Source organism: Eschscholzia californica, unplaced genomic scaffold (genome assembly GCF_041429995.1).
Source record: "Eschscholzia californica isolate CP2 unplaced genomic scaffold, dmEscCali1.0.p SCAF_2, whole genome shotgun sequence".
In the NCBI taxonomy this organism is placed as follows: Eukaryota; Viridiplantae; Streptophyta; class Magnoliopsida; order Ranunculales; family Papaveraceae; genus Eschscholzia; species Eschscholzia californica.
In genome coordinates, this window is record NW_028238309.1 from 67,051,055 (window position 1) to 67,074,821 (window position 23,767).

At 35.3% G+C, this 23,767-nt stretch overlaps 2 protein-coding genes and 1 long non-coding RNA gene across 4 annotated transcripts; all 3 read right to left on the reverse strand.

Annotated features, from left to right (window-relative positions):
- Positions 1-2,211: 2,211 nt before the first annotated feature.
- On the reverse strand, positions 2,212-5,271 carry LOC147560564 (oligopeptide transporter 5-like). Its single transcript, XM_086662739.1, has 6 exons — positions 5,085-5,271; positions 4,553-5,004; positions 4,367-4,464; positions 3,443-4,280; positions 3,170-3,355; positions 2,212-3,089 (listed from the first exon to the last, which is right to left on the reverse strand). Exons 1-6 carry the CDS (start codon positions 5,104-5,106, stop codon positions 2,469-2,471), a joined length of 2,217 nt encoding a protein of 738 aa, XP_086518865.1. The 5' UTR covers positions 5,107-5,271; the 3' UTR covers positions 2,212-2,468.
- A 1,699-nt stretch (positions 5,272-6,970) lies between these two features.
- On the reverse strand, positions 6,971-9,108 carry LOC147560565 (phosphatidylinositol/phosphatidylcholine transfer protein SFH1-like). Its single transcript, XM_086659293.1, has 7 exons — positions 9,046-9,108; positions 8,642-8,695; positions 8,500-8,550; positions 8,322-8,417; positions 8,023-8,088; positions 7,696-7,776; positions 6,971-7,288 (listed from the first exon to the last, which is right to left on the reverse strand). Exons 1-7 carry the CDS (start codon positions 9,106-9,108, stop codon positions 6,971-6,973), a joined length of 729 nt encoding a protein of 242 aa, XP_086515419.1.
- Positions 9,109-18,278: 9,170 nt separating this feature from the next.
- LOC147560566 (uncharacterized) lies at positions 18,279-22,502 on the reverse strand. 2 transcript variants are annotated; one of them, XR_015234827.1, is made up of 3 exons: positions 22,227-22,502; positions 21,614-21,679; positions 18,279-18,569 (listed from the first exon to the last, which is right to left on the reverse strand). It is a non-coding gene; the product is annotated as an uncharacterized LOC147560566 (long non-coding RNA). The 2 variants fall into 2 exon arrangements; XR_015234826.1 differs by lacking the exon at positions 18,279-18,569 and adding an exon at positions 21,348-21,451 and having other exon boundaries at positions 22,227-22,343.
- Positions 22,503-23,767: the final 1,265 nt, after the last annotated feature.

The window sequence follows — 23,767 nt, forward strand, 5'->3', positions numbered from 1 at the left end:
AGCGAAATATAAGTTTTCCCATTTGTGTTAGTTATGAGAAAAAATATGTAAAATAGTGGCAGCAATAAAACGAAGAACAGAAAGTAAATAAGACAACGATTTTAACTTGGAAAACCTTCTCAATATGAGAATTAAAAATCACGTGACAAGTAGTCCACTCCAAATCTACTATAATAAGCAATTGAGTTACAAACTACGTCCATGGTATTCAACAGAACAAAATTCAAGACTAGCACAATCTCATTTTTTGTTGCAAGAAGTTGAGGTGCAAAACACAGGGGTTACCCAATTCGACCCCAAATCATGACAAAGTAGTTGACATACTGCATATGTGTTGCCCTATAACTCCAAAGAATAATAGAAAGCACCTACCCTACTGGTAAACATTTTTCAAGATATTTCACAATATTAGTGTATATAAAATGTCTATTACACATTTTCTTTTACGACATTTCACAACGTCGGTAAACATTTCAAGGCATTAAGTCTACAAACAAAATATTTAGTAGAAAATTTGCAAAACAACTCATTATTTTTATTCTCGTTATTCTTATAAAAATAATATTATGATTATTATCTTATATATAATAAGAATTATTATTGTTCTAAGATATCATCTTTATCATAAAATAACATATATCATATTCTATCAAAATGCTACTATTGCTAATGGCTCCATTACTCCCACTTTCTCCTACACATCTTAATTGCTACAGACAGATTTGAAGAAGAAGCACAAAGGGGATGGATGTTTCAATGACTCTAATATTTTTCAGAGACTGGTTAAATGGTGAGGGAGACTGGTTAAATGGTTAGATTGTACAGTTTTTAAAATAGGTTTGGCTTGTTTGACAGTTTTAGTGTGTGGTGTTATTACTTTATCTGCAGTTTCAGATAGCTTTAAAACAGGTTGTCGTTAGCTTATTTTTTGTTCTGATTGTCGGGATCTGATTCACTTGAGTCTGGCTCTTACGAATCTGATTCACTTGAGTCTGGCTCTTACGAATCTGACTTGATTTACGTCAGGAGCACCGAGCACATTTTGAACGATTTCAGACAATTTGCTTTTAATTCAAACTTATTTTTTTACCAAACTCAAATGAATCTAAATAAGTTCGAGTTGGCCATCAAACAAGTCATAAACACGAGTAGGAAAACAAATAAGGTTCCAAGCCTGACTCGAGTCAATTCAGATCTCAAGTCAGATTCCGATCTGAGTTTGGCTAAGAGAAATGCATCAAACGAAGTGTTATCAGTTTTCATGTTACTTAAACATTGTTATATTTTAGAAGCTAAAAGTTCTGTTCTGATAACAGGTTTCATTTGCAGCTAATAAGACATGTTACTAAGTAAACCTAAGTACTTATAATGCGTACACCTCCATCTTTTTCTTATATCAAACTTAACTTTCCTACTTAAACTGAACCACATCTACTCCCTGAGTCAGTTTACTAGTCCGATATATTGTCTTTCTTATATCAAACTTAACTTTCCTACTTAAACTCTGCATCGAGCTAATGTGAGTTGTTACTACTAACATCCCATATTACCTCGAATGGGCACGTTACAGGGGTGTAGCTTAGATTGGTGGCTCTACAGAGGGAGAGTTTTTGGATGCTAGCTATCACCCAATTAAGCATAAATGTGAAAGGGATTCCTTCCGATTATAGTATAACAACGTCGACTCCATGAGTCGTGCTCCGAACGTAAGATAACAAGAAAATCACAAATTATGGAATAAAGAATAAGAATCCAAGCTATTCTAAGATCATGAAGGGGGTACCTTTATTTGGCTTAATGCTGAAAGCTTCAAACCAGTCATGTCCAGAACGTTGAGGCAGGTGCCAATATGCCATCTTTGCTCCTTCGTCGCATTAAGCTATAACAATTACTGATAGTTAAAAGGATGAGTATGTACAGTTAAGAGTTCACATTTAGATATTAGACTCACCAAAACAACCCGATCTCGATACTCATTGACTTGGATGTGTGACTGGACATAATAGTGAACCTAATCCGAGAGAAAAATTGTCCATGTAGGAATCATATACGTTTTAGGTACATAGAAGAAGAAATTGAATTTCGAAATGTCTCATCCTTACAGGAGCTTTGTTAAATGTACTTTGCCCAACACCAATAGCATATTTACGAACCCAATTCACATAATAAAACCTCGACAACTCCATTTCCGTTGCATGTAAAGAAAATATGTTTAGAACGTAAGTTATAATGTCTTAAATAAGTTTTGAGCATGCTTATAAGTTTAATCATTTCTATACACAATGACTACATGAATATATACATATACAATGATAAACACTTATATGGAATGAGGCATCTAAATGGTTATTTATCTAACAAAGTGAACCACAATCCCTGAAATCCGAAGTAAAGTATGTACGGAAAGTAAAGTAATCCTTCCCAACTTGGAAACCGAATACTCAAACCCCTTTTTCATAGCATATATGCTAGCGAACAATTGGACAACCATCTACGGTAACACCGGGTGCAGTAGGACAAAGAGCAAGAGGACAATGATCATCATAATCCAACCCCCACCAGCTCAATCCATAAATACCTCCCATACCCAGGGTAAAAGATGTTAGTAGAGCCACAGCTGCAGCTCCTAAAGAAACCCCATTACATAAATCATACTTATACTTAATCCACCCTTTATTTTTCCTATACAAAATCCAATTGAAGAGGACAGCCACCGAAAACCAAGACCAAAAGTGTATGGCAGCCGTTGGAGGCGAGGATTGAACTGCCGACAAGATGACAGGCACGTTAATGAGTCTAATCCACTTCTTCTTCGGGAACATACGTCCTAGTAACCACGCTAGTAGAGTCGCGAAAATTCCCACCAAAAAGAAGTAATAGATATTCCTGTATTGGCCATAAGGTGCAAAAACATGGGCTGGGCCAACTCCTCCCCATACCATGGTGCTACTAAATATTCTATGCTCACTTGGACATGTCCATGGACTCCCCATTGGGAGCTTGTCTGGATCACAAATGTTTTTCACACTGTCTAAAAGCCACCACACGGTACAAAGACTCGTCGAATACGCAATGAATGAACCCACAACCTGTAGAAATCAGAACTGTAAAAAAGATACGCAAATAATATGTCGAATAATAATAAATACGCGTTGGTTTTTTGTGTTACCTGAGCAAAGAATAATGACCTTGGAGGAATCTTCATGTAATGGCCAACCTTAAGCTCAGGAATTATGGTCATGGTGGTAGACAAAGTGCAGAAGCAATAACTTTTAAAAGCTAAGTTTGCTATAGGGTAACCAGGATATAATGAGCCCATAATTAACTGTGAAAGCCCATAAAGATCAATTCCTCCCTGCACTCAAATACTATAATCCATTAGCTTTCATCATTAGTAACTACAAAAGTGCAAATGAGCCCAATGAATATTAATTATACGCACTTGGCCCGTGGTAGCAGAGATAACACCAGTCGGAAGAGTTAGAATAAATGGAAATAAGTATCCCAATAGAACCCCCCAATATGGGATCTGAAAATCGGTTCCGAAATAGATAGAATTGATTATAGCAAGAGCAATCATTGGAATTGTGATCATCAAAAACCACCATTGTGGAATGGGTTTATAGGACTTGTTCATTAGCCTATTGTGGACATCATTGAATTGGTCTTTGCCTTTTAATGCCTTCTTGAATATTACCCAACTTTCTTTACCATGGTAAAGAATGAAGTAAGTTATAGAAGCTGTTTCAGATGCAAACCTAAACCCAAATGAAAAGATGAGATAAATACTCATATAAATGATTGAGTAGTTATCATAAGCTTGTTTGTTTAGTGTCAAATCTTCATTAACGACCCGAGAAACATTGTACTTTTGTCCATGGACATCAAATAGATTACTAGAAAATACGGGGAACTGCCTAGCGTTGTATACATTAGCCCAGTATGAGATTGGAACGATTATATATGCGACTAGTATGAAACCAACCATTGTATTTATGACAGAGAACATTGGAATGACTAAGGGATTTGCTAAGAAACCAGTTATAACATTCCAATCTAGTGAAAAGGAACCAATACCAAGACCATGAAGACCAGAACCAATTTGTTGGGCGAGAATCGATTTTTTCCAAATCAAACAGACAAGTGAGATAGTACTAATAGAAGGAAAGAAATAGTTTGGGATGATATGGTAGGCAAAGCTTGAGACTGCTACTATCATGACAAATTGTCGTCCTCTTAGGGTTCTTTTAGCTCTTGGTTTCTCCGGCTCATGCAGCAACCTACATAAAATATAGTTAGTTAGTCGATGGAGAGAAAAATAGACAGACAAAGAGATAGATAGACAGACAAAAAGAGAGAGCCAGACCTGAAAAAAGAGACATATAGAAGAGTAAAAGGCCACCACATATGAGGGGAGTTGACAAGGAACTTCACAAATATTCCAGCGAATCCATAACCAACCATCTATTAAGAAAATGAAGATCAACAAAAAGTGTCAATTCGTTACATTAAAAGAATTCTTTAATATAAAATTATACGAAAGAACACGAACCTGAGTAGTTTGGATCAAAATAAATGATGCCCAAAAGCTAATGTTTTTATGATAGAAGGCCTTTGCTATCGTAACAATGACAAGCGTAAACACGCTACTCTGACCCGACCCAGCAAGTATATTCAACACAACGTGTTCTTTGATATTGAAAGGACCCGGATTTGTCGAAAAAGACCAGTTTACGATTGGTATTCTTATAGTTTTTGCAGGAAGTATTGATGCTAGTAGTCTTCCAATTACAAGGGTAAGGATTGTGAAACATGAAGAATCTATGTATACTGGCTTTTGTCGAAAACCCAAGAATTGTGTGATAAATGCTAAGAAAGCACATGTAATTGGACCTATTATCCATGTTCTAAATGTTAGGACAGGCAATGTGGGATCATCTGTGATGGGAACCGTTTGCCTCACTGCCTCAATTGGGTTATCATTTACTTCTTGATCATTTTCATCTGCATATCAACACAACCACTAGATAGTTAGATGAAGAGAAAAAGAGGGAGAAAGAAACAGAGAAGGACAGAGAGATGACCTAGTTTTTCTTTGTGCTCCATTAGTATTTGTTAATGGGTGGTTAAGATATATGTTTATGATACAATGAAGATCATAAAAGTTTCTTAATGAGAGGTGATTAAGGGAATGTTCGAAAACATTCCTTAATCCCTTTGAAGTTTATGGGAAAGGAAAGAAGATCCTTATATCTTTGTCATAGTTTTAATGTTTTGTAATTCTTAACAAATCCTATTTTTACAATGAGGTGGGAAAGATTCCATTTGTTGTCTAATTTGGGTGTGTATTTGTTCTCTGTAAATAGAAAACTCAAGAGTCAATTGAGAACAGAGTGTACCTAATATCAAGGGTTTCTTCTTTTAAACTAGAAGTCCAACCTTAGAATAATCAGAGAGTAAATCTACTAAACATATATTTAGGTGTTCCACCCAAATGTGGATTTTTTTGGAAGTCCCCCTAATATTTAGGCTCCACTTAAAACATATAAATGACAAACTTTTTATATGAGGTCCCTAAGTTGAAAGCCTCTTCGAAAGTTTCTTACAAGTTACTGAGGACCTCACCAAAAGTTTCTTACGGAGGAGAAGAAGAAAGAAGACTGACATAAACAGAGAAAGAGAGGAAGGAAAAAAGAGAAATGAAAGACAGAAAAAGGGGAAAACTGGAAAGCCAAAAAAGATAACGGTTTTTGGATGGAAAAGTTGAAAAAACAGCCCGAAGGAGGGTCTACTGAGCGAAGTTATCGCATTTAGGGGGCAAACAACAATTAACTCATCAACAAATTTTCTACTTTGAGATGTTTTAACATAAAAGAAGAGTTACAAGATGTTTTTCAGTAAAACATACAAGAAAGAAAGATTAAGCTCGAATACGTTCTTCAATGGCGTCGAAAATCCTGTCAGCAGTGACAGCTTGTGGTGGAGGAGGACGTGGGTGGCGAAGGCAATCGATAAGTCGACGAACAAAATTGCAGACTGGTCGAAATCGGAGGATCATAAACCCGATTTGTCCAACTATACCCCCTGTAAATGCTACTATTGCTAATGGCTCCATTAGTCCTACTTTTTCTCTTCACTTCTTAGTTGTTACAGGCAGATTCAAGGAAGAAGCACAGAGATGTTTCAATGGCAAAAATGGTTTTTCAAAGAGACTGGGTAAGTTGTGAGTAAGAAATTAAGAAAGAAAGAAATGAAAGATTTGTATATATATATATATATATAACACCACATTAATGGAGATTTATGAGATTCTACAGTTTTAGTCTATGGTGTTATTACTCCATCTGCAGTTTTAGATAGCTTTAAAACAAGGCGGTGTTCGTTTTTTTTCTTCTCATTGTCGGAATTTGACTCACTTGAGTCTGACTCTTCCGAGGCTGAGTTAAATATGTCTGACTTATTAGGTCACGAGCACATTTCGAACTATTTCAGACAATTCTAATTCAAACTAAATTTTTTAGCGAACTCAAATGAACCAAAGAAAAGTCCGACTGTCCAATCTGGCCATCCAAACAAGTCAGAAGCCCAAGTAGGAAAGCAAATAACACTCCAAGCGTGACTCGTGTCAATTCAGATCTCAAGTCAGATTCCATATCAAAATTTGGCAAAAGGAAAGACATGAAACAGAGTGTTAGCAGATCTCATGTTACTTGTTATATTTTAGTAGCTAAAAGATCTGTTCCCATAATAAGACATGTTACTAAGTAAACCTGAACTTATAATCCTTACACTTCCATCACCATATTAGACAGAACCAGATCTACCATCTGACTCAGTTTACTAGTCTGATGTATTGACTTTCTTATATCCAACTTAACTTTCCTACTTAAACTCTGCATCGAGCTAATGCGAGTTTTTACTATTGACATCCCGTAGTTACCTCGAATAGGCACGTGTGAGTTCTGCCCGTTCAAGCACAATCAACTTTGAGCCCATTTAGTGAATCGGACAGACCATTCTTATCCTCAAGCTTGTGGAATTCGGATTCTATGGTCTCAGCGATCTGAGTTTTTTCTACATCTGCCTCTGGAAAAGATACGTGGAACGATCCTTGTTTCTGAGGAACGATGGGTTCCAGGTGCACGGATTGTTGTTTCGTATAGTTGTAGAGGTCTTGATGAAATGAGTGATCCAACGAAAAACAATCCTTATCTCCACTTTTTGAGTATTTTGAGGAACCAAAATCTTCTTTTCTGCAGAAATGTGGTAGAGAAGCGTAGTCCATTACCTACATATAATCAAAGCAATCAACAATAGCTCGACCTTGTCCTATATATATGTCGCCTACGCCTTTCAGGTTACTGGAACAATAGAAGAAGTGAAGTTTCAGGTTATGGTGGTGCAGACGTGGAGGAAGGCTCATGCATTTTCACTTAATTCCACATTTCTTATGAAGAACTCCCTAAACTGGTTTATCCAATGGCACCTTGTCCTTTATATATGTCGCCTACGCCTTTCGGGCGGTTAGGTTTCTAGACTGGTCAGGCGGAAAAGACTCGTGGGGTCACGGGCCTTACCTTGCCGATCCTAATTAAAAAGAACTAGTACTATGTGAACTAGGTCAAGTGTGCCTAAGAGGTGCCCAAATCATACAGAGTGACTGGTATTGAGATAGATATTTTCGAACTGTCTTACCATCAATAACTCATCTTTCCCACATCCATTCAGAACTTGAATTTTCCTCCTCGTTCTTTCTTGCAATAGCGGCTTCACAACCTGCCAGTAAGTGTTTCATAACACAAAGACGTAACATGAAGTATTGGGAGCTCAAAAGCGTAAGCTGCAATCAAAAGGCATGTTTCATGATTTCAGTTAAAAAAAATTCGTTACATCCAAGCCTCCATGATTTCAGGGTGAAACCTCAAAGATGCCTTTTTTTCACAAATGCCTCGGAGATATTTGCATAGGCCTAACCATAAAGTAAAATCTCCAGCATGCAGAAAATATGTACGGGACATTTACAACATAATATGTTTCTGTCTTCTCAGGGTAGTTCAAATCATCAATAGTGGCTATCACAGTCAGTAGCTGCATTGACATAAAAAGGAAAGAAAGCTTAGATCGGTGTCTTTGCACAGAGAGATTGAGAGAAACTTTTTGGATGGTATCACCCAATTAAAGCATAAATGTGAAGGGATTGCTTTCGATTGTAGTATAACAACGTCGACTCCGTGAATCATGTTTCGAACAGAAGTTAACAAGTAAAAAATTATGGAACAAAGAATAAGAATTCAAGCTTTTCTAAGATCGTGAAAGGGTACCTTTATATGGCTTAATGCGGAAAGCTTCAAACCAGTCATGTCCAGAACCTTGAGGCAGGTGCCAATATGCCATCCTTGCTCCTTCGTCGCATTAGGCTATGATAATTGCTGATAGTTAAAAGAATGAGTATATACAGTTAAGAATTTCACATCCAGATATTAGACTCACCAAAACAACCTGATCTTGATACTCATTGAGTTGGATGTGTGACTGGACATAATAGTGAACCTAATTAGAGAGAAAAATGGTCCATGTAAGAATCATATACGTTTTAGGTACATAGAAGAAGAAATTGAATTTCGAAATGTCTCATCCTTACAGAGGCTTCGTCAAATGTACTTTGCCCAACACCAATAGCAAATACAGGAAGACCCTGCCAAGATGAAGTTGTGTTATTGATGATGAGAGCATATGTAAGTAAAATTAATTATATGTTTTTGAAATTATATAACCAACCAAATGGACCTAACGAGAAAAGTGTTAAGCGGGAAATTCTAAAGATTGTAGAGTATTTGAATTGGAAACTAGACCCATATGTTAAATTCCTTAACAACTACTTATCGTCAGGTTAAGAAATAGTTATTTTGGTGATAGATTATACTATAAGCGATTTTCGACATCAGATAATACAGTGTCTACTAAAAGAAAGTGGGGATGAGTTATGTCAAATCAAGTTTATACGAGGACAGAGAGAAAACAGGAAATAACTGGAACATATGTTACCTCTGCCCTAAATCGACAAGATAGAATATGCCAACCGATGGATTTTATCGCAGTTGGACACATTCTGGACCTCCTAAGAGTTTGAAACAAATGCAACGTAATATCGGGATATTGAGTGATAACGATGAGAATAAATTAAGTACAAACAGTTGACAAGCGATATAGAGCTACTGCTTGGTCATAATATAATTTTGATGATATTATCAAAAGAGTAGAACAGAATACCTTTTTTGAGTAACCAGACAATGAAAAAAAAAGTCTAGTGACATGCACCAATTTTCACGAATTAGAAAAAATTTGTTTCACGGATTGTTTTTCTGTGGAGGCCATTAGAAACAACTGAATATTGCCATGAATACATATATCAAATTCAAAATCTATCGTTTTCAATTTCTTAAGACGTACAAGATCAATGAGCATATATATGTCACAAACAAATATGTGTATCTTTCACTTAAACTTCATGGTCCTGAATTCCTTACGATTGTTGCTTTTTGGTGTATCACCAAGGAATCACAAATAGGAAACCCTAAAAAGACTACCCGAGTTAGTTAGGAAACCATTAATACCAAAATGACGTACGGCCAAAATGTTGTCAATTTCGTTCGTTATTCTCCAGTTCAAGCAATCCACCAACTGGAAGAGGATAAAAGACAGCATTCATGTAAATAAAGGAGAAGAGAAATTAAATGTGAAAGGATTTCTTTGGGCAAACAGAAAAAAAAAATGAATAAAAATCCCAAGAGTAATAACTTCGTCGAACCAATTTATGTGCTTTTCCAACATTCCGGTCTCTTGCTTTAAGAAAACGAACCAAGGTTTCATCTGGATATCCTTGATGTACATTCTGAAACAAAGTAAACTAAGTTAATAGGTGAATCTCCACACAAACAATAAGAACATATAGTACAACTGAAAGCCTCGTGCTACATATATTCGGAACATGAAAATTTCTATTTTAAATGCATTAACATGAAACTAAAAGCGCTATAATTCAAATGTTCTCACCCGAATTATAAGCGATTTTATCCTCTAACATTAACACAAAAAAATTTCATTGGTGTAAACAATCTCTAACTGATAACCCAATTTTGCTCTTATAATCGAAGATCTAACTAGTCATACAATGTCTCTCTCTTTTTCCTCGATCTCTTCCATCATTGTAAGTTCTCCCTTAAGTCACTAACTTTTATCAAAAATGATATCGTAATTAAGTGAAAGGCAAGTAGAGCTATAGTATATCAAACTCCATACTCTACAAAATCAACAAATTAGGCGCATTTCGAGTACTAGACAACAAATTTCACCCGAAAACTGAAAATAGATGTGGATATCAAAACTACTATATAATCCCACATTGAGGAAAAAGTAGAAAAAAGTAAAAAACAAATAAAAATCATGAAAATAGATGTGGATATCAAAACAATTAGAAAAAAGAGGAAATAAACCTATAAGAGGAAAAAGTACTAAAACTCAAAAAGCATGTAAATTTCGAAAAACAACATAAATTGCAGATAGAAATGTTAGAAACTAATGAGCTAAGGGAGTTGCATGAAAAAAACATAAATAGTACACACACAGATCAAATAAGTAAAAAACAAATAAAAATCAAATGAATTCCTAGAAATTCAAAAAATCTTGTTTAATTGATGAATTAGTCAAAGAGATCCAACAGTGAAGAAACTAATGAGCTAAGGGAGTTGAAAAAAACCCAAATGTGGAATGTGTGTTTCAACTTCTCATCAACTGCAATTAGAGAACAAGAGAAATGAAGATCAATGTCTAAAAATTAGTAAGAGCAACTCCAACCCAGTATGAAAGAAAAACATTTTTTCACCCAAAATTTCAGCCTCAGCTCAACCCCAAAAATTCAGTTTCAACCCTAGCCTCTCTTGAAGCCTAAAATTTGTGCATAAAAGAAACGCGTGTGTGGGTTTTTTTTGTTGGCGTGCGAAAAACGTGTGTGATCTTGTGTATGCGCGAAACACGTGTTTGAGCTATTTACGAAATAATTATTTTTGTTAGAGTTTTAAAAAAATAAATTAAAACTATTTAAAGTTTCAAAACAAAAAATTAAAGTAATTATATTTTTTAAACTCTAAATAATCATCTTTTACAAAAAAAAGTAACTAAAATAAAAAAAATAAATAAAAGATAATATATTAAATAAAAAAATATTGGACCGTTGGATATAATCCAACAACCAGATCTGGCCGGGCCGAATATTTTGAAATAAACACAGCGCCGAAGTCAATACAAACAATAAAACACATTTTTAGAAACAACGGTGGCCACATAACAAAAATTTTGCAATATACGACTCGACCCGCCTGAAGGGACTTGATACATAATTGTGTAAACCCACCTCAATTTACTCCAGTAACATAAGAAACCAAAAAATTTTGGTGTTCGGTCATCGAGTATCGATCCGGTAGACTCTTAATAGGTTCGAGCCACCGTAGGTGATGAATTGGTACCAGACAGAAAATACCTTCGTGTTGAACACCAAAAAAATTCATACAACCAAAAAAATTCATAAAACATGTAAACATGTGTTAGAGAATGTTCATATACCTTTTGAGAGACCGAATCTTGTGCAGAAATTGGTTTTTTAAGATCCTTTGTTATTTTCCCAAATTTTATAGAAGTTGCTTCATCCGTGGTTGTTTGCAACAATGAAGATACTGCGTGCCTTTAAAGATGAGTGCAACAACAATGTGAGATCCTGCACCATTTCAGTGAATTTTCCCTTTTACTAATGATCGCCGGTGATGGATGATAATTTCAGTGGAAGAAGAGTGAAACAAGAGTTTAAGTAGAGAAAGGTATAAGGATTTGAGTTTTGGAGAGATTTAGGGTTGTGATGAATAAATAGCTAATGTGGATGATATACACCCTCAAAGTGCGTATTTTTAACCCATTCCATGAGGGGTCGTCTAACCAGAAAAATTTCAATCCTATTTACCAAGTCAATAGGTTGATGGGGAGGGTTTTTAACAAAAATGCAGATACCTATAAAACCTCCCACTTATTTAGTACCCATTGTTGCTGCCCACGTGAAGAAGTAACTCATTAATCAAGAGAAGTAACTGTTTTCTTCAAGAGAAATAGAATCTCCGTAACAGTTTTCTTCAAGAGAGATTTTCGAGTAAATATTTGATTTTGTTCAGCGAAAGGTTATCCTTTCGTCGGAATCCCTCTTTCCTTTCATGAAATAGTTGGTTGTTTTGTTTTTTGATTTCGTTTTTAAATCTCTTACCATCAAATTAGAGGAGATAGAGACGATTCTAATGGAAGAAGAAAAAAAAATTCTTTTCAAGAGGGAAAATTATCAACCAAATCGGTTAAATAATGACATAACAAAAACAAAACGAAGAAGATCATAGACCAGTTGGTCTAACCCTTTTCCCATACCAACTCAATCCCAGTTTTCAAGATCAATTCTCTCAGAAATTTAAAACTCTCATTCAAACAGATGTTGTTGACAGTTAGTGATGTCCTCAATTCAAACTCGAAACCCTAAATTGTTTACCATCACTTGGTTGTGTTTTGACAGTTAGTGATGTTCTCGATCATATTGATTTTGATTGAATATTATCAGAGAGGAATTGTGGTTGGAAACACAGGTTATATATATATTTCGATGTTGTTGCTGATTTTGCCGTTTCATTATTAATTGATCTTCTCAGAAGAATTCTAATGTTGGTGGTATTATGATATGCGGTTTTACCATGGATGATCAATCTACTACAACAATGACAGTCGAGAGGAATGTAAATTAGTATTTTCTTTATAATTTGTATTATCAGTTTTTTTTACACTTTAGGGTCCTTTCATCCGTGATCTTTAGGATCCTTTCATCTTTAGGACCCTTTCATCGGGAGGTATGTAACTCTCATGAAGCTTTCAGAGGAGAGAAATAATTATGATCATCCATGTAACATTGTGATTTAATCACTTATGAATTAAATTTGTTTCGCTTGGTTTTAAAAAAAAAAGTAAATAACTCACGAATGAGTTATTCTGTAAGCAACCCAGAATATTGCTCTGGTTGCCTTTTGAGGGTGCCTAGAGCGATAACCAAGGCGCCATCAGCAACAGTCCATTGAAAATCCCGATGAACTTTTTATTTTGAGAAATCGACTACTACTTTCTAGGTTAAACCATGAAAGAGGCCTAAAGTTCAACAAGATGAAAGAGGCCTAAAGCATGACAAATTTATTACATTATTTATATTAGGGGTAATTTCTATGTAGGTCAAAAGAATATAGAAAATAAGTAAAAAAACATAAAACATTTGAAAATGAATATATTCAGGTAAAAAAGTATACAAATACTAAAATACCTTTTTTGTCATTTTGTGTAACTAAATTTTTTTATTTTTCTTTGAACTTTAAATGGATATAACTTTTGTTTGGGATGTCGGAATTCTATAAAAATTATATATTTAGAAATGATTTTTCATTAGCTTTCTAACGAGATCTACTTTCAATATTTTTTTTTTCAAAAGAAAAACCCAGAAAAAAAAATCGACACTTTTTCCCTTACGTTTTTCTGCAAACATGTGATTGCAACAATCTTTTTTGCAAACAAGTGTTTGCGAACAAGTTCTGCAAACATGTGTTTGCAACAATCTGTTTTGCAAACAAGTGTTTGCGAACAATTCTGCAAACATGTGTGATGCAGGCGCATCCGGGTCGGGCCTGTAAACCCACGAGCCTCTCGACCGTATAGCTTAGTCGGCTAGGTCATTAGTTTTAGGAAGAGTCCTAGTTTAGTAAGATTCATAATGAATCTAGGTTTAGGAAGTTGCATTATTTCAGTATTTCTATTATTTAGGAAAGTCCAGTTTGAGTCTAACTAGGAAAGTCTAATATCCTATAAAGGAGGTCCAGTCTGTCTTTATTTCATATATTGAAGAGAAAAACCCCTTGAAGTTTAATAAAGTTTAGTTTATTTACCGTTCTTCGTTTATTTACATCGTTCTTCTTTTAATTCCGCTGCGACTACATCAAGTCGTATTCAGAGCCATCAAAATTCTGGATTTTTTTTTTCTCACAAAAAAAGATACAATAAAATATTTATGGATACATCTCCTCTTGAATGTTGGAAAAAATTTTCACGTTTATGTTGGGATCCTATTCGAGATACAACTCAATTTTATGTTGATCGAAAAGATCAAGGAAAAATCAATACCGTTTCCAAAATCCCTCTATTCAACGGTCAATATCATATAGATTTTTGGATTCAACAGATGGAGGATTGGTTCATCAATCAAGATATACATGTCGAAGATGAGGTTTTTGTCGTGGAACAACATATGTCCAAAAAAATTAATGAACAATTCAATGCAATGCAATGGAGACTCATTGACGAAGGGAAAAAATTGATTGATGATTGGACTACATTGAAAATTGTCTTCAGGTATGTTTTTCTTCCTTTGGATGAATATTTATCTTATCTAGAAACAAAGATTGAATCGAGAAGGCAGTACTCCGAAGTTGATTCTATCTCCGTGATCAATGACATTGAAGAAGAAGTTCTTGACAAGATGAACAAAATTCTCTCAATGACCGAGGAAGAAGAAAGAAGTAAATTTTCTTCATCAAACCTAACTTCTATTCGTGATGTGAAGAAACCATGTTCGGACGAATTATTTGATGTATATGCAATTTCGAGAGAAGACATTCTTGTTTCGAATCATAAATTTTTTCCTACACCATATTTAATGCAAAATTCGTCAAACTCATCACCACCTCCATACTCTAATTATACACCACAACCTTCTCCTTGTTCATACCAACCGTCACCACCACCACCAGTGTGTTATACACCATCTCCTTCATCTTATTATTATCCGACACCATCCTCAGAACCACCACCGTCGTATTCACTACCGTCTCCACCACCACCTCCATACCCTCATTGTACACCACCGTCGTATTCACCACCGTATTCATCACCTCTTATACAACCGTATTCACTACCACCACCAACACAATCATCTTCTCTTTCATATTCACCACCACCGCCACCACAACCGACTTCTGCTGAAACGGTTCAATCGCTACTATCCGGTTTAGCTAAGATTCAACATATGTGTGACGACCTCAGAACATTAATACGTCAACCATATTTCCCGTCAATTTTATCTTTCAATCATGAAGAAGAAAAGGAAGAATACGAAGAAGTTGAAGAAGTTGATCATGAAGAAGTTGAAGAGGGGGATAGGGAAAAAGATGATTCCAACTACAAAGAAATAATAGAAGAAGATGTTTCCATTGATACTAAAAAAGACGTTTACGTTGAACATAACAAAATTCTTTTGAATTTGGAGGAAGAAAAAGTTATCAGTGGCTCAGTTATTTTTCGGGATTCAAGCGACAACGTAATCAAGTCTCAAATATTACCCTTAGTTAACGCTTCCTTGCCCTTAGGAAATTATTATGCTAAGGCATACTTGGGTAAATCTCAGAAAGATGCTCCAAAGTATTGGCTTAATTTTTTGGTCAGTGCCACCATGTATACTTCCAAGGGAAGTAAATATGACACCATAGAAGTTGGGCAAAGAATTTTGAGGCTAATTTCTAACTACCATGAAGAAAAACGTACTCACTATATTAATAACAGAAGCTCGGTCACAACACCCCTGAAACAATCGTACAGTTTTTATTCTGGATTATCGTCTAAAGAAGGCATTCCTTCGCTCAGTGAAGACTATGATTTTTCTCTCGACGAAGAAATTTTTTATTTTGTTTGGGATCCAGGAGCCTTCACAGTTTCACAAGCTCGATCTTCGGCTCTTTTTGTTTCTCCTTTTGGAAATATCTTTCAAAGGTCGGTTTTATAGGTTACGTTAATGGGTAATCCGTCAAATAGAGTTATCTTCAGCAACCATCTTTTGTTATGATACAAGATCTACAAACACACATTGTTCCTGGTGAGAGGATAAAAACTTTTAGGCTTAATTATGATGGTTTTAATTTTTGTGTTGCTAGTAAGTGTCAATTATATCTTATAAATACAAGAAAGCCAATGGCTCCGGTAGTAAAATCCAACGATAGTCTATAGAGACCCAACCTACTATTAGTGTAATGTCGTAATAAAACTGGGAAGACAAACCAGCTATATTTTCTATTCTTTTACTCATAAGTTGGTTACGAATATTAATTTTTTTTTTGCCAACTTAATTAGAGTGCCTTTTTCTCTGGTGTGCCTTGATGTTAGTCAAAATTCGATATTTGACGAAGAGAAACGAAAGTATCGGTAGAGTTCATAATTTTGCAATACTCAGAATACTGATGCTAGAGTTTTATTGAAAGTTCTTATTTTAAATTATCATGGTCTAATTAGAAATTCTTTAAGGGTAGGTTTGTCATGTTTGCACGTGTGCTTCCCACGTGGATATTACTTAAGGGATTTACAATATAATTTTACTTCCATGAGTGATAAAATAATATAATTTTGGTGTTCATATATTGAGAAAGTTAGTGGGGACCTTTAACACTAACAGAGGCAACAATATCACATGTGCCTAGGTTGGTTTTTACTGCCACACATAAATGCAACTCTCATCACATGGAGCAATGAAGTGTGATGTGTAAGAGTAAAACTTTCACATTTTTAGTGAATTCAGAGAAAGGGGGTCAGTTATGCAACAAAAATATGAAAACAAAGTTTCATGGAGTAAATATCTATGACATGGTGGAGCCTTTCTAATTGGGTGGTTGAATTTGAGAGACACTTTGCATATTACAAATCTAAAAGGAAGTAGGCCTTAAGTTCCCCTTTTAAGAGATTAAGGCTTAACTAATATTATCAAAGTTAGTGGTGGGGCATCCCTGCAGGGGAAAGTAATATTTGACTATAGTGATCAATATTCTTGTGAACTAACCCGTCCTTACATAATTCATGTTCGAAAGTAGGGTGAGAATTGGATGGGCATGTGTACCCATGCGTAACTAGGTTTTGGGCTCAGGCGGGAAGTTGTGCTCCTTGACTATTCGGGCACTCGGGTAAATCGACCATACAATCTTAACTAACTACTTGATCAAAGCCCGCCAACGCCCATTTTGTACACCGGGTAATCGGACTTAAAATATGGGGTCTGTATAGTGTTTGTTAGGAAAAATAAATAAAATTCTAATGCTTAGAAATAGAATCAATCTTCCTTGGAGATGCCAGTTCCCTCTTAAGTAGGTGAGCAATGTTCAATTTATAAGGGGCTTCTTTATTTCAAAACAGGCAGTGTAGGACTAGAGGTGTAGCAAGAGAACCTATCTTCCTGTGCCATTTCATAAACTCTGGCCGACTGGCCCAATCTTGTTCTTCAGATCGTGCAATGTTGGACCAACCGACCTAGACACCTTGCCATTATGCTCCATAGGTTAAGTGAGAACTTTTTCAAAAAAAAAAAAAAAAGTGAGAACTCTAGACCTTGACCAACATATACTAGTGCAGTTGTATGACCCCATCGCTAGTATGTTTGGATGCCCAACTAACAATTAGTACCAATACCATACAGTAGATGAAGGTTGGAGTTTGATGAATTGATGGATACCTAATTTATCATTCAAGTGAGCTCGTGTATATTCTAACAGAACAAAGTTTGGAGTGTGATGATGGGTAGAAAATACTGTTTGTCCAACACCCTATGTTCTATTTTCATCCCAACTCTCAGTACGAAATACATGAAAACTGATAAGAGGATAGAATATCCTACTTCCTACCACATGTGAAGAGGGCCAACAATTTATTATTAGCTTCAACTAAAAAGTGGAGGATATATGTTCATCCCATCCATTGCTTGTTGATTAAATTAATGTGAAATTTCAAATTTACTCTGGTGCAAATTGGAAAGACTTCAAATTTGCAACAGAATTTACTATAATGAAATTCAAATGAAAGATTAATACATTTCACTTAAAATAAGGGGTAAAGAACATGTGCACTCAAGCATCTCTCTTTGTTTCTCATTAAAAAAAATCATCTCTCTTAAAATAAGGGATAGTAACATTCATCCTCTTCACAACACTTTCATTTTCTTTAAACCATATATTCTACCAACTTCAACAATGGCTTTCTCTGTTTCTTTTTTTCTTGTGATACTTGTAATTGTTATCTCACTTATGATGTTTGTCTCTTCAGCCAGGGAACTCGAAAAAGTTAACCCGTGGTGTAACTTGTACCCCCACGATTTCTGTTTCTCTCTTTGTTTCTCATAAAAAAATCTGTTTAACACAAATAACACTAATTCATTCATAAAACACCTCCTCCACTCCACTGTTACAAACCACTCTAGGAGACATACATATAACATAAAGCTAAAACAACATATGAAAAACACACAAAAACATGAAAACGACTCTACTACAACCACAGGGACTTACATTATTCTAGGAGATTTCTTGGAGGTGTTTGATTCTTTGTCTCCGACATTAAGGGAGACGATACCCTTGTTTGCAACACTTCGAAATCGTAGGGGTACAAGTTACACCACGGGTTAACTTTTTCGAGTTCCCTGGCTGAAGAGATGAGCATCATAAGTGAGATAACAATTACAAGTATTACAAGAAAAATAGAAACAGAGAAGGCCATTGTTGAAGTTGGTAGAATATTTGGTTTAAAGAAAATGAAAGTGTTGTGAAGAGGATGAATGTTACTATCCCTTATTTATAGAAGGGTGGTAGGTTAGGTTGGTTGGAAGGAATTAATTTGTGTTAATTGACATTTATATCCTATGTATTCAAATCCTTTTTTTTTTTTTGGCCTTTTCTATAATGAATCTTGATTCGAATCAGTTCACTCAAACCTAAAGAAAAAAAAAGGAATTGAGTGACTAATGGACAACTACTAGTGGTTTTAGCTTTACAAAGGCTAGTTGTAGCTTGCAATCGATATTGGGGACGAGAATTTCAGGTTATCTCAAATTAACTCGAATGATTATGGCCATTCTCTTAAATTCTTATTATATATAAGATAATAATCCTAATATATTTGATAAGAATAACGACCTTAACAATATGAGTTGTTCTCAAAATATTCTACTAGACATTTTGTTTGTAGATTTAATTAATCTCTTGAAACATCCACCGATATAGTGAAATATCGTAATAGAAAATGGCTATTACGCATTTTATATACCTATGACTTCGGTGTCTTGAAATATACACTATTGTTGTGAAACCTCTTGAAAAATGTTTGGGTATGTTTTGTCTCTAAATGTATGAATATTCATAACTATCTCAATCTATTATTACACTCATTTGTTTGTTCAAACAGTACACTCTGTTATAGTGTTATTGTGATATTATAGATTTGTTTTTGTGATATTATAGATTTGAGCATCATTCCTTAGAGTTACAGGGCAACTCATGTGCAGTATATCTACAACTTTTTACCATGATTTTGGGTAGAGTTAGGCAGCCCATATGTTCTTCACATCTGCTTCTTATAACAAAAAGAAAGTACACTCCTTTTTCTTTAGTTGGAGACTTGGTGTGGATGGGACTGTGCTAGTTTGGTTAATGGTTATTGGAATCTATATTCTGGGAAAAAAAAGTAGAGGTGATAGATGGCCTGCCGGGATTCCACCGGTTTCCGTGCCGGGCTTAGCATCATTTTCTTATACTTATAGGTACTTTCTTTTAGCAGTGCAAAAATCTTGTCTAGCTATCTGTTTTGGTTGCACCTATTTTCTGGGCTGAAAACATGTTTCAAAAAAAATATATATCACATTTTTCGGACTTAGAAAACAAATTCGGAACAAATGCTCAATATTTGAAATGTGGTAAATGACACTTATACTCTCATGAATTAGAAAAATTCTCATATTCAATTTTACTAACACCACCACCACTACACCAACCGGGTTGCAGCCACCAGTAGAAATTAGATCGCCAACTCCACCACCACAACTGAATATACCATCAACACAAAATAGACCACCACCACATGAAGAAGATTAGTAAACCCCGCCTGATCTGGTGAGGGTTTATCTTTGGCGATCCAACTCAAATTAATGATGTCACCCAGGACCGGCCCTACTTATCACGAGGCCCAAAGCCAACTACGAATTTGTGACCCTCACAATAAGTACTTCATGGTTCTTTTCATAAAATTTATAAGAAAATTGTGGGTGAGGAGGCTCGAACCTTGGTCGTTTGGGTCACAAACCATAATAGAAGCCACTAGGGTGATCATTCTGGTTTGTTTTTATGTGGAAACTGCTGTATAAAAGTAGTAAATTTAGAATTTTGGGGCCCTCAAATATTTGGGGCCCAAAGCCACCGCTTTGGTGATTTTGGGCCTATGCCGCCCCTGATGTCACCAATAACTTCGAGGACCTAACTTTGACCACCACCATATGGGATTGATGATCCAAATTTTTTATTGTTGGTGGTACAAATTTACTTAATGTCCCGATGACCCCGGGTGACTGTCCTAATATTTTCATCCTTACAAATGAATCCTAACATTAATTTGGTTAGGAGAGACAAAAATAAATTGACTTCAATATTATCTTTATTACAACCATAAATTGTGATGTTGAAATTTTCATGATTTTAGCCATGCATGTGAAAGTACTTCCAATCCTTACAAATGAATCGTGACATCAATTTTTGTTTTCTTTAAGGGTAATCATGACATCAATTTGGTTTCCAACAGAAATAAATTGGCTTGGCTTCAATATTGTCTTCTTTTTTTTTTTTTTTGTTGAACTTCAATATTGTCTTCATTACAACTATAAATTCTGATGTTTCATGATTATACCCATGCATGTGAAAGTATTTCTCATCTTACATTATTTCCATAGAAAGAAACAAATATTATTGCACTCACCTACATACCAACTTTCCCAGCCCTAGTTTTCAGATTAAATTATTGCATTCACCTACTTTTTTTTTTTTGTCGAAATAACCATCAAAATTATTGCATTCACCTACTTGCCAATCCTTTCCTATCCTTCCCCATCCCTAGTTTTACCCCGCATTCTGATACTATATCTGGGTTGAGTACAAAATCAACTATAGATGAGTTGAGAGTTTCTTGGCTATATGGTGAGGACAAACCAAAGGAAATGTGTGAAATTGACAAAACTGGCTACCTTTATAGCAACAATAAATAAATTGTAATGGTAGTATTTTGATGGTATTTTACCGATGCAAGTAAAAGATACCAAATACCCACTTACCCACCCATCTAATCCACTTACCCACCCATCAACCCACTCATTTACCCCGAATCAATCAAACCCGACCCACTTTTTTATAGCTATATTTTTATGGCTATATATTATCTCACTCCATTCTACTCTTTCCCTGCCTAATTTATTCACAATTTCTCATCCTCTGCCTTCCACCTTTGATATATCATCCACCATTTGATTTGTAATTTCAAGAACGACCTATGGAGAACCCAAAATACTTTCTTATGTTAATCAATATCATTCTAATTTTTATTTTCGTCATCACGGCAGAAAACGTCGCAATAACCCAAGGTAAGATGCCTTGTTGCACGAATAGCGTGAAAAAATGGAGTCATAAGATTAATGTGGTGCATGACATACCTAGAGAGCAAAATCCGTTGAAAACATAATTTGTCGAGATAGCAAGTCATTATGGTTGATTTTTCCCTATAAAAACAAAAAACATTGATTTTATGACAGGAAAATAGAATACAAGTACAAAACTGGAATATATGGAAAGAAAAAAGAAAATTTCATAGAGTAGGAGAAAGATGACCAGAAGCATAGAGATCTCTCTATGCTTAGCACTTGAGAAGTTTTCTTTCTCAAACAAATTAAAGTGCAACATTATCTTCCAACTACAACTCCATTCTTTGATTTCTCCATTAAATGAATCATGATCTTGTTAAAGTGGAGAGGGAGATCAGACATATTATCTTCCCCACTACCATCCCTGGGATAATTTTACACTTTTCAGTATATTCTGAGTTTTGTTAAAATCTCGTATCCTAGGTTTCTCCTAGTATCATGATGCATGATTGATTCCCTTAGTATACTCATCGTTATGAAGACAATTTTTTCCGCCTCACGGTAGAGTTAAAGGAAACAAAACAAGGAAAACAAGTAGCTAAGTCATCATTCAATGGGTATGGGTGTGTGTGTGTGTGTGTGTGTGTGTGTGTGTGTGAGAGAGAGAGAAAGAGAGAGAGGTTACATGTTTCCAATTCGTTTCCAGATAGCAATCTCCTTGGCATATGAATTAGTCCCGAATACCACCACCATTGCTTCCTCGGCGTGGATCACAGTGGACGGAGTTAGAATGGTAATATTGAATTAAAACACCATCAAGGTTGTGGTATCGGCTTTATATAGCTTTGAGGTACCTGTAGGTCATGCAATTGACCTTCAGGATTCCATGGAAATTTCAGAATAACATACAGCTTACATTAACATGTATAATGGGTAGATAACAAACAGACGGAGTTAGAATGGTTTTTCACATTCACAACACACGTTATTTATATAGTTTAGAATTCTTTTTGAAAACAAACTGTTGGGATTGAAAGGAAAAAAAACAAAAGTAGGCTCCCATTTAAGCTCAATTATTGCTATCATGTACAATAATTCATGGCTAAGTCACATCATCACTCTTTCAACATAAAAAAAAAAAAAAAAAGGAACATCATCACGTGACTCTGTACCAGCAGCTATATGCTTTGACACTCCCACTTTTTTTTTTTAAAAGATGACACTCCCACTTGAGGGTGGGAAAACAGTGGGAATCCGAAATCAGTCATATGCTTTCACTTATAAAAAATAGAGTTAAGTATTTAAGTTGATAACATATGTAACGCTACGTAAAGAAAATAAAACAAAGACAAAATTTTTGGAGAGTAGATGGTTATAAAAAGTGTGTGGCGTAACAGATTAAGTTTATGAAGAAATTAAATTATGAAAAATATACGTGTAATATAGTTTTACATATGAAATACTGGATTAGAGTCAGGTGGCCTCAAGATCATTTTCAAATGGGCATGAACTATATTTAATGTTTGAGGGTGAATAATCAGGGCCGATGCTGGGCCCAAAGCGAGGATGGGCATGAACTATACTTAATGTTTGAGGGTGAATAATCAGGGCCGGCCCTGGGCCCAAAGCAGGCAAAGCCTCGCTTTGGGCCACCACACAATAGGGGTCACATTTCAATAAAAAATTTCAAAAGCATCCCCAGATCTTATAACATGTTAGATAGAATTTGAGAGCCCCCAAAATTTTTAAAACAGCTAATGGCCCACATTTTAAAACACAATTCAAGTCCACATTTTTTAAAACATAAGCCTTATGTAGGCTGCCCATCCCCAAAATCTTTTTCCCTCCCTTTCCATTACTTCCTAAATTAATCACAACCCCTAAATTAACACATCTCAACAATCAACAGTAACTCCACTCCACCACGAGTTTCCACGAATCCCACATTCCCACTTTGGCACTTCATTGTTCAAATTTTTAATTTCAACAAGACAACAAGGCATTATGGCAACCACCAATTGTAAATTGCAAATTGTGTTTGCAAAATATAGATTGCAAACATGATTTGCAAGCTTTGGAGAATATCATCTTGAGTTCGATATCTTGCAAACTCAATTTGCAAATCGAGAATATAAAATAAGAGTATGTATCTAAGAAACCTTGAGTATGGAATTGATTTCATCATTCATCATATAAAACGTAAATGTTTTTGAAATTCAATAAGAA